This window comes from Lipotes vexillifer, unplaced genomic scaffold (assembly GCF_000442215.2).
Source record: "Lipotes vexillifer unplaced genomic scaffold, Lipotes_vexillifer_v1.1 scaffold1442, whole genome shotgun sequence".
NCBI classification, from domain to species: domain Eukaryota; kingdom Metazoa; phylum Chordata; class Mammalia; order Artiodactyla; family Lipotidae; genus Lipotes; species Lipotes vexillifer.
Window position 1 is genome coordinate 2475130 of NW_006797379.1, and position 11718 is coordinate 2486847.

An 11718-nucleotide genomic window follows, 5' to 3' on the forward strand; every position below is an offset into this window, starting at 1 on the left:
GGTTGCCGCATTATACAATTTAGGGAATGGAGGCTCAGAGAAGTTGGGTGGATTGCCCAGAGTAGTAGTGAGAGCTGGAGCCCCAGCCAAGGCTTCGCGACTCATCATCTTTCTATCTGGCACCCCTTTGTCCATACTGCTTCCCGAACATCAGGCCGTGGGGAGAGGCTTCCAGCTGGGTGCCTGGCCCAGACTGGGTTGAGCCAGCATTTCTTTTTATGGGTATAACTTTCCTTAGGTCTCTCAACCTGATATTCCTCCCTCCTCTAACCCAAGAGAAGCTCCAAGAATACATTCTCACTGGTGTTCTAAGTCACCATCTAAAACTGGATCCGTCAGAGTCTTCCCTGGGTGATAATTTGTTGCCTTTTTCCCCTGAAGACTGGTGGATTTTGTGCCAGATGGTAGATGAGTTCTTCTCAGTCTTCCATGTCATGAAAATACTTGGGCCTGGGAACCTCACCCCCACTCCAGGACCAACTGAATCAGATACTTAGGAGAAGGCCACAGAAATCTCTCTGTTTTTTTTAAAAAAGTCCTCTATGTAATTCTCAGGCACAGCCAAGGTTGAGAACCACTGGGCTACAGTAACATTGAGGGTGTACAAGCTGGGGACCACCCCGTTGGCCCCAGCTTGATCCGTTTTTTTCATTCAGCAAGCATTTCTTGTTCACATACTGTGTGCTTCTTAGGACCATGGCAGGCTATAGCAGTATAAAATTGATCCAGACAGATTCCTATGCTCATCAGTTGCACAAAAATTTATGTATTGTTAACTCCAATTCAAGATTTTCTTGAAACAAAATTCAATACGTTGAAGAAAGAAAAATGGCAGTGCGATTTACCTTTCCTAGCCAGGATCACCAGTGTGCATGTGAACCACCAAACTTTGAAGTTTCTTGGAAAGGAAAAGCTTATTTGTGACCCACCAAGACCCGTACAAGAATTTGCTGGAATTAAAAATTCCATTCTACAAATTAATAATAGTGATTTCTACATATTTTTTCTTCTATCCATCAATATGCAGAAGATTAGAATTGTAACTGACAGAATTATGTACTTTGGTTGCAAAACCTGTAAGAAATATTTGAAGAACATTTTGTTGTTACTGGTAAATTTAGAACTGCTTTTCAGTTTACGCCATACCACTCTGAAGCCATTGTTAATACTGAGTTGACACAAGAGTTAGTGGATCTATTATGGACAGACATAGTTTTGAAATGGGTGTGCTTTAGCTTCTAAGTCAAATCAGTTGTTCCAAAAATGATGAGCCAGTTTTGTCAGTGTGGATTTGAATATTAAAGGAAAATGGTATTTTGGCATTTGATTCAGTTTCTGGAAAAATTTTAAGTATGTTGGGAACAGTTTGGGCATGTGATTCCATTTTTTTTGAGAATAAATTTTGTAAAATCAAAAAAAACCACCAAAAACGACAGATTCCTTGTATATGGAAACTACCAGTTGGGTTGCAGGGCGTTTAATAGCTCCCCTCCGCAAGAAGCGCCTGGAAATGTTACAAGATCTCCTCAACTGACTGATAGAGTCAGGGAGCAGCAGTGAACAAGTGAAGCAGAACTGGGAATTCATGAAAGAGCATCCCTCCTGGCTAATTCCCCTCCCAGGGAGAAGGTGGTGGCAGTGGGCAGGGGCAGGAGGCCAGTAGCAGGTCCACAGAGGATGTGCAGTGGCAGGTCCCTGGTGGAGCCATGTCACAGTGGTGGTGTCAGATGGTTGCCAGAAGAAGAGATTAACCTCTGTAGCTCGTTCGTGTCTCACGTGCATCTCTCTGATTCTTTCCTTTAGTGACGTGCAAGATCCCGTTGTGTGTCTTGCTGGTCATCCACATGGTACACCATTTTCTTCTTCCAGCAATTCCATCCCAGTTGCTCCTCAGGCCACCATTGAGTCCCAGACCTCCAGTGCCTTCTCTTTTGCTGAGCCTCTAGCTCATCCAGCTGTAATCCAGAGCCCTCACTCTCCAACAGGGGTGATTCCCCTTTCTTCTCCCCAGCCTTCAGCTCCCATAGCTTCCAGCCCTGCCATTGATATGCTCCCCCAGTCTGGAACTATCTCTTCCCCTGCGCCTCCAACTCATCTTTCCCACACCCTGCCACCTGTGAAATCCGTACCTCCCTCTCCCACCACGTCTGCCCCTGTGAATGTCAACACGACCAGCACACCTCCTGACAAGACAGGTAAGTACAGGGAGCAACGCTGCTCCCACGTTTGTTGTAATTCTGGTCACGTGAAACCCAGCTGCCAGCCTGCCAAATCAAAATACCTGTAATGAAACCACGTTAAGCCTTTGCTTTTGTGATGCCTACTTGGTTTTGAGAGCTTTCCTTTGGGCGTTCTTAGAACATAGATATGGCTGAGTTTGATTGTTTGGCCAAGAGAAATAGCTCTGAGGCAAACACAGATCTCATTTTGTCAAGATGAGTTATTTTATAGGTTTCTTTCTCCTACAAAAGGTTGTTGGGTCACTGTTTTCAACATTCTGAAGAGAAAGATTTTGAACTATTAAACACAGTAACTCCATTTAGACAGAAGACAAAAGAAACCATTGATGTTCCTGAAAACCAGTCAGTCACAGAGTGCCAGAGCTGGGGCTGAGCCACAGTAGCCGTGAGGAGAAGAGAATTCAGAAGACCTAGGGGTGGGTCTGCTCAGGCCCTCACGGGTGGTGGGATCCAGAATAAGCCATTTAGCTCCCCCTAACTTAGCCTGCTCTACCTCAAGATGGAAATAATCTCACTATCCTCATAGGTTTGGAACCGTGGCAGACATGAGAATGCCATGGAAACTGCACGGGGCTCCCCGGACACAAAGTAGGCTTAGGGGTAAAAAGATAAAGGGAAGAGGGAAAGAAGCAGAGAGAATTCTGGATACTCTCTGGAGTTTCAAGCCAGTGAGTAAGAAGCAGGCCTTCCTTTAGAATTTGGAGGGTGGGAGGCAAAGCCAACTTCTTGGCGACATGAGATTGGAGCTCGAGCTGTGGTCCTGCCTCCTCTGCCCCGGGCAAGCATCCCCAGGAGATTTGGAGCCAAATGACTGGAGATGTTTTTGAATTCCACAAGAGAGGAATGATGAAATATGATATGCCACCTCAACAAAATGTCTATTACGCAGATGTGCATAAGAATAGCTAGACAGAAACTTGGGGCATTTTTCAAGTCTTGAGTGAAATGAAAATAACGCGACAGTAAATAGTTCACACACCATGTTTGTAATAGTAAGTTATAACAGGTGGATAAAGATTAGAAGGGAATATGCAAAATAAGAAATAGGATGTTAGGTGGTGAAATTAAGAGACTTCTTTAGAAGTCATACAGGTGGCCAATAGGCACATGAACAGATGCTCATCATCGCTAATTATTAGGGAAATGCAAATCAAAACTGTAGTGAGGTATCGCCTCACACCGGTCAGAATGGCCATCATTAAAAAGTCTACAAATAATAAATGCTGGAGAGGGCGTGGAGAAAAGGGAACCCTCCTACACTGTCGGTGGGGATGTAATTGGTGCAGCCACTATGGAGAACAGTATGGAGGTTCCTCAGAAAACTAAAAATAGAGTTGCCATATGATCCAGCAATCCCACTCCTGGGCATATACAAAGACAAAACTAAAATTTGAAAAGATAAATGCACCCCCTGTGTTCATAGCACTATTTACAATAGCCAAGACATGTTAACAACCTAAATGTCCATCGACAGATGAATGGATAAAGAAGATATGTTTTTTTATATAAATGTGTTTTATACATATATATACATATATATATATATACACACACACACAATGAAATATTACTCAGCTATTAAAAAGAATGAAATAGGACTTCCATGGTGGTGCAGTGGTTAAGAATCCTCCTGCCAATACAGGGGACACAGGTTCAATCCCTGGACTGGGAAGATCCCGCATGCCGCCAAGCAACTAAGCCCATGCGCCACAACTACTGAGCCAGCGCTCTAGAGCCTGCGTGCTGCAACTACTGAGCCCGTGTGCCACAACTACTGAAGCCCGCGTGCCCTAGAGCCCACACGCCACAACTACTGAAGCCCACGCACTCTAGGGCCCGCGTGCCACAACTACTGAGCCCACACACCGCAACTAGAGAAAGCCCGCACACAGCAACAAAGACCCAATGCAGCCAAAAAATAAATAAAAATTAAAAAAAAAAGAATGAAGTAATGCCATTTGCAGCGACGTGGATGGACCTGTAGATTATTATACTAAGCGAAGTAAGTCAGAAAGAGAAAGACAAACGCCATATGATATCATTTATATGTGGAATCTAAAATATGACACAAATGAACTTATCTACAAAACAGAAACAGACTCACAAGACATAGAGAACAGACTTGTGGTTGCCAAGGGGGAGAGGGGTAGGGGAGGGAAGGATTGGGAGTTTGGGATTAGCAGATGCAAACTAGTATATATAGAATGGATAAACAATGTCATACTGTATATAGTACAGGGAACTATATTCAATATCCTGTGATAAACCATAATGGAAAAGAATATGAGAAAGAATATATATATATATGTATAAGTGAGTCCCTTTACTGTACAGCAGAAATTAACACAACATTGTAAATCAACTATACTTCAATAAAATTAAAAGAGAGACTTCTTTGTTGTTAGACAGGTTTATATCATTGTATCCCAATTAAAAACACTACTAAAAAATCAGGCTTGCAGCTGGTAGTCCAGCTGTTGATTTCATAATATTCTCCTTTCCACAAAAAGAGCTTTTAGTTACCCACATAAAGTTCTGTATTCATGCTGTAAGTTAAATACATGTATATTTATGCTTGTACAAATATACACTAAATACACTAATGTACTTTTACATTTTTTTTTTTAGTTAGGTTTCTTGAAGTATAATTTACCTACAATAAAATTCATCCAGTTCTATAGATGAATGAAATTTTTATAGTTCTACGAGGTTGGATAAATGCCCTCAGTCACGTAACCACCATCATGATATATAACGTTTCCACTATCCCCAAAGTTCCCTTGTGTCCCTTTGTAGTCAACTCCTACCCACTACCCCAAGCCTCTGGGCACCACTGATAAGTTTTGTTTCTCTATGCTTTCAGTTTTTCTGGAATGTCACATGAAGAGAATCATACAGTATGTAGCCTTTTGAGTCTGGCTTCTTTCATGTAACATAATACATTGGACTGCTGGAGACCTGTCCATGTTGTTGCATTTATCAGCAGTTCATTCCTTTTTATTACTGAGTAATAGTCCACTGTATGGATGGACCACAGTTTGTTTCCTCGTTCTCCAGTTGATGGACATTTGGGTTGTTTCTAGTTTGGGACTATTATGAAAGAGGCTACTATCAACATTTATGAACATGTCTTCTTTTTTTTTTTTTTTTTTTTTTTTTTAAATAACATGTCTTCTTAAGACAGGTTTTCATCTCCTTGGGGCAAATACCTAGGAGTGGGTTTGCTAGGTCACAGAGTCTATGCGTGTTTCTTCATTAGTGATTTTTCCATTATGTGTTCAGAAAGTGATTTGGCTCTCTGTTACAGAAATTGTTCACACCAGCAGCGTCAGTGTTTCTGAGCTTGAGAACCAAGTGTCCCGGATGGAGAAGGTTCTTTCCTTAGGCAGCTTGGAGCCTAACCTCGCAGGACAAATGATAAACCAAGTCAGCAGACTCCTTCATTCCCCGCCCACCTTGCTGGCCCCTTTGGCCCAAAGGTATGACTTAGCAAACTGATGTGGTCATGAGAGGGGACCCTCTAATGATAATGATGCTTCTATATGATTAATTAAAGCCAAGTATTTTTCTCTCACGTATGAGGTTCATGATGACTTGTTAAGTTTCTACTCAATATTCTGCTTAGACTGGGGAAAACAAAGTGGGAGTGCTGAATTTGAACGGCTACTTCTCTTTACAGATTGCTAAAAGTAGTGGATGACATTGGCTTACAGCTGAATTTTTCAACCAAGACCGTAAGTCTGACCTCCCCTTCTTTGGCTCTGGCTGTGATCAGAGTGAATGCCAGTAATTTTGACACAACTACTTTTGCTGCCCAAGACCCTGCAAATCTTCAGGTACATCCTAATTTATTGTGGAAAAGACCTTTTTTTGTATATGATTATAGTCCTTGTGTACTTCATGATTGAGGCAATTACTGCTATACTCAGGGGTGATATTCAAAATATTTAACATCTAGAACAATGGGGCGCCACAGAATCAAAAAAAGGACATTGGTCTTGGCTGGAGCAGGATCTCAGAGGTCCTCATTGTGCCCAGTGTTAACCCTTTAGCAGCTGGCTTGTGGAAGTTGAGGGGGGGCAGTCAAGTCGGGGAGGTGTCCAGCAGGTTCTAGGCAGTTGGGAGAGAGCAGGGACACCGGCTGCTTCGCTTTTTCTTTTTTTTTTCTTTTAACATCTTTATTGGAGTATAATTGCTTTACAGTGGTGTGTTAGTTTCTGCTGTATAACAAAGTGAATCAGCTGTATGTATACATATATCCCCATATCCCCTCCCTCTTGTGTCTCCCTCCCACCCTCCCTATCCCACCCCTCTAGGTGGTCACAAAGCACCGAACTGATCTCCCTGTGCTATGCGGCTGCTTCCCCACTAGCTATCTATTTTACGTTTGGAACCAGCTACTTTTCGACCCATTTCAGTATTTTTTTTAATACATAAATTTATTTATTTATTTTTGGCTGCATTGGGTCTTCGTTGCTGCGTGCGGGCTTTCTCTAGTTGCGGCAAGTGGGGGCTACTCTTTGTTGCGGCGCGCGGGCTTCTCATTGCGGTGGCTTCTTTTGTTGCAGAGCACGGGCTTCAGTAGTTGTGGCACGTGGGCTCAGTAGTTGTGGCTTGCGGGCTCTAGAGCGCAGGCTCAGTAGTTGTGGGCGCATGGGCTTAGTTGCTCCGTCACATGTGGGATCTTCCCGGACCAGGGCTCGAACCCACGTTCCCTGCATTGGCAGGCGGATTCTTAACCACTGTGCCACCAGGGAAGGTCCCCATTTCAATATTTTAACAAGCGTTACAACTACACTGGTGTGAATAGTGGTGCTGTATATCAATCCTGCTTCTAGTGTTTTCTTTTAGAGGGATTGGGGACTGGAAACATGCAAGTAAAACCAAGTCTCGCCTTTAAACTTAATTTGTCTAGTCTTCCCTTTACAAGTTTAGTGCATGTGGTTCTATGATGACTTTGCCCTAACAGGTCACCAAGTTGGTGTGTCTGCTGCTGTGGTCTCCTTGGGCTCTGCAGTTATCCTGAACTTTCTCCCCTCCCACCCTAGCTTTATTGAGATGTAATTGACATATAGTATCCTGCACTTTCTGACTGTTTCTGTATATCCTTTATCCTTAAAATGTTTCCTTTCCTGCTCCGAGGCCTCATCTCCCTTTTACACATCCTCTAATTTCATAGCAGTCAGAGAAACAAGAAGAACCAATTGTACATAGAGACACCACAAATAAATGCCCTTACAGGATCCTCCGTCTTAATTAGGTGTTGTGTTTTCCATCTCTTCATTATACTAGCCCCAGACATCTTTATGATCTTTTACTTGATTTTCAGGTTTCTCTGGAAACTCAGGCTCCTGAGAACAGTATTGGTGTTATTACTCTGCCTTCTTCGCTGATGAGTAATTTACCAGCTAATGATGTGGAGCTGGCTTCCAGGGTGCAGTTCAACTTTTTTGAAACACCTGCCCTGTTTCAGGTAAAGTTGCCTCTAATTGCTTTTGGTTTCGGTTTTGGGGGGGACTGTGGGAGTTTTATTTCTTTTAATCCTCACATATTCTTAAGCCTGCTATAAGCCACATGAATTGCTGAAAAGTTGTAGTTTATTTTTCAACAGGACCTAATGATGCTGCTGAGGATAAATAACAATAACTGACACTCACATAGCATTTATCAACTGCCATGCAGTATCATAAGCACTTAGAAATGTTAACTCTAATCCTCTCAACAACATCATGAGGGAGGAACTATTGAATTATTATCCCGGTTTTACAGATGAGGCTATGGAGGCACAGAGAGGTTAAGTAACTTGCTCAGGAACACACAGCTTAAATGGCTTAATGTTGTGTTCCCTTTAAGATTCGTGAGGGTCTCGTTGTGTCAATCTGTGAAATTTAGCTCAGCATTTAGAGCATTGTATAGTGGAATAAGCTCTGCCTCTCATTATGGTCCTTGGGAAAGCCACTTTACTCCCTGCCCCCGAATTCCTGACCTAGGTTGTAAAATAAACAATGTGGACTAAATAGTCCTTAGGGTCCCGTCTAGCTCTAAAATTCTCTGATAACATTTCATTTTCCCTTGCCATCTTGTTGATTCTTTGGTGTGCTAGGACCCTGCCTTGGAGAACCTCTCTCTGATCAGCTATGTCATTTCCTCGAGCGTGGCGAACCTGACAGTCAAGAATTTGACAAGAAACGTGACGGTTACATTAAAGCACGTCCACCGGAGCCAGGTGGGAGGGGCCTGTCTGGTCTGTTCATTGACCAGAAACACCTCATGCAAACTATGGCTGTAAGACTTTGCCCGAAAAAAGTAGATTCAGCAGAACCTTAGACCCAGTTAGGGCAGTGTGTAAGACAAGAATCACATAGTCACTCTGTTGGGTTTTAGCATGCCTAATAACTGCCTTCCTAATTTCCAAGAGGGAGCAGTGTAAAAAGCAAGCTCTTCTTGCCAGTTTTCAGTGCTTTATATCTGCGGCTACAGGTCTGATTCTCACCTCCAAAGAGAAAGCATCTTAGTTCAGTTCACATTGAGCATCATCTGTGACCTTGGTGCTCAAAGTGTGGTTTGCAGACCTGCAGCATCAGCATCACCTGGGAACTTGCTAGAAATGCAGACTCTCAGGCCCCACCCCAGACCCACTGAATCAGAATGTGCCTTTTAGCAAGGCCTCAAGGTGATTCCTATGCACGATTGCTGAGTTTAAGTGCTGACCTATATGAGACTCACTTGCTTCTAGAGACCAGTGTAAAATAAGAGCTCTCCTAAAATCAGGAATGAGATTCTGAAATTTTAAAATATCGTTTTGTTTTCTAATCGCTTCCCAGTTTTTTCAGTTCTGTAAATTAATTATTTGTAGTTTATCTTTCTATTACAGGATGACTTAACAGTGAGATGTGTATTTTGGGACTTGGGCAGAAATGGTAGGTTCCAGACATAGCTTTTTCAGTCTTGAGTGGGAAGGGGAGGGGGAGCAAGGAGGAGCAGTGATTGGTGCAGTGGCTTTGCTGACGGGGCAGACATTCTTTCCAATGCCAACAGGTGGCAGAGGAGGCTGGTCATCTGATGGCTGCTTTGTCAAAGACAGGAGGCTAAATGAAACCACCTGTACCTGTAGCCACCTTACAAGCTTCGGCGTCCTACTGGTAATATCCCCACTCTACCTGGCCTTAGATTTGGGTCTGAGGGTTAGCTGGGCATCATACCATGATGTCTAATCTGATGGATAACTTTGATAGATCAGCAGGTTTCATGATATTGTGGCAAAGTTATAGACCAATGAAATGACTCTTCTAATAAGCAAATGGACTTGAAGGAAAATACTTGAACATAGAAGTTTTTTTCGCATTCTACTTTTACCTTTAAGTTTTTCTTTTTAAGATAGCTATAAGAGGACTAGGGAATTCAGATTAAAATGGGTAATAAAAATAGTTTGTAATGCACTTTAAAATTTTAGAAAACATTTGACATAAATTATTTTATTTAATCTTCCCAACAATCCAGCAAGATAGGTAGAATAGGGAGTTGTTATTTTCAGTGAAGTCAGAAGTAAGACTCACTTGTTAGGTAATTGTCTACAGTCATAGAACTAAGAAATATAAGAGCCAGAAGCCAAATTCAAGTCTTTTGGCTTCTAGCCTGGTGCTTTTCCAGTGCACCATAATGCAGTGATCAAGTACATGGGCTTTGGAGTCGGCCAGACCTGAATTTGGATCCTGGCTCCTCTACTTTGTAGCTGTGTGACCATGGGCAAATTACTTAACCTCTCTGGGCCTCAGTTTTATTATCTTTACATGATGATAATAATTGCGCCTATCTTGTAGGTTTGTTGAACGAACTATGGATGGGTACCTGAATACCCAATAAATGTAAATTATGACTCTGTTATTTATTTTAAAATATTTGGTCTTGAAAGCAATATTTTATTTTCCAGGACTTGTCTCGAACATCCTTGCCACCGGCTCAGATAATGGCCCTGACATTTATCACCTATATTGGTTGTGGGCTTTCATCAATTTTTTTGTCAGTTACTCTTGTAACCTACATAGCCTTTGAGTGAGTATCCACAACTGGAAACTTGGATTATATGACATGGCACCTCAATTGCCAAAGTATATTAATTAATTAAGCATGCTCCTTGGCCTAGCTTATCCTGTCCACCCATCTAGTGGGGCCACCTATATGTAAAACTTCATGGGACTTTTTGGTTTATATACTTCCTTCCTTCCACTAGTTTGTGCACTCACTGAAGGCGGGGGTTGTGTCTTAATCATCCTTGTACCCTAAAATGATGCCTGGTACCTAGCTGACATTAAGTGAGAAATGAAAGATGGATGCAGACCCCGAAACCCAAGAGCTTGCAATGTGAAATAGAGCATAGCTCCATGTACAGCACAAGAGCTGTGTTTAATATGTTAAGTTTCTAAATAATACTGAGCAAACACAAAAGATTAAATGCATTAATGGGTGTGGGGATGAAGAAGAATAAAGGGTATCACGTGTCACTGAAAAATACAGATACTCAGTGAGTGTGGCTTTGTAGGTCAAAGCAAGAATGACATTCCAAATGACAGCATCTCCTTCTTGGTTTATCAGAAGGGTCCCTTTGGTCACTTCTGGGGGGGGATTCCAATAAATTCTGTCGGAAAAGAAATATAGGCACTTTTATTGCATTAACTAAATGAAATAATATGTAAGTTCTGGGGTTTAGATTTTGGACACTGATCAGGAAATGCACAAATTTACCTTTAGTGCCAAACTTAGGGTCCAGCTGTGACTACAGATCTTCTAGTGGACCTTTGGAAATATGATTAATGAGACTAAATTACTATAAGGCCAACCATTACTCAGAATGATCTCACCAGATCTAATTTCACATGCATAAACATGTACATGTCATCAGTTAGCTGTATTTTCCTATGGCTGTTTCATTTAGCTATGGTTTGAACTCTTCTTTCCATGATCTCATTTTAACTACTAACATAAGATAACAGGAGAATCTGGCTTTTTGAAGATCTGAATAGAGGATCCTATTGTATGAGAAGCAGCACAATGCTTCTAGAAGTATTTTGGGAGAAATGGAGGTGGGTGCTCAGAAGATTCCACTACAAACTATTTGAAAGGATGGGTCAATAGTCGGCATGTATTAAAAGGTTCCACAGAAATAGAAACATGAATTTTCCATATGGTTATCACAGATGATTCGGTTTCGATTTTCCCTTTGTTATTATTGTTGGCTTTAATGCCTCCCCACACACACACACACACACACAAACACGCTCAAAGAGAGGAAATTTATACATATAGACATTTACCAAAAAATAAAAATAAATTGCTTAGAACACAGATGTGTTCACATAAACGTTGGCAGATCGTGATGCTAATTCTTTTTTTGTCCTTTCCTTTTAGAAAGATCCGGAGGGATTACCCTTCCAAAATCCTCATCCAGCTGTGTGCGGCTCTGCTGCTGCTGGACCTGGTG

At 41.9% G+C, this 11718-nt stretch overlaps 1 protein-coding gene across 9 annotated transcripts in view; it reads left to right on the forward strand.

Moving 5' to 3' along the window:
• ADGRG2 (adhesion G protein-coupled receptor G2) overlaps positions 1 to 11718 on the forward strand; it is a 71416-nt gene that overhangs the window by 46928 nt on the left and 12770 nt on the right. For all 9 annotated transcript variants that reach the window (XM_007469316.1, XM_007469324.1, XM_007469318.1 and 6 more), the window contains 9 exons: positions 1804 to 2195; positions 5548 to 5719; positions 5920 to 6076; positions 7570 to 7713; positions 8344 to 8466; positions 9115 to 9160; positions 9279 to 9382; positions 10171 to 10292; positions 11646 to 11708. In XM_007469316.1, the coding sequence (XP_007469378.1) occupies positions 1804 to 2195; positions 5548 to 5719; positions 5920 to 6076; positions 7570 to 7713; positions 8344 to 8466; positions 9115 to 9160; positions 9279 to 9382; positions 10171 to 10292; positions 11646 to 11708 (1323 nt within the window). The remainder of the gene's footprint in view (positions 1 to 1803; positions 2196 to 5547; positions 5720 to 5919; positions 6077 to 7569; positions 7714 to 8343; positions 8467 to 9114; positions 9161 to 9278; positions 9383 to 10170; positions 10293 to 11645; positions 11709 to 11718) is intronic.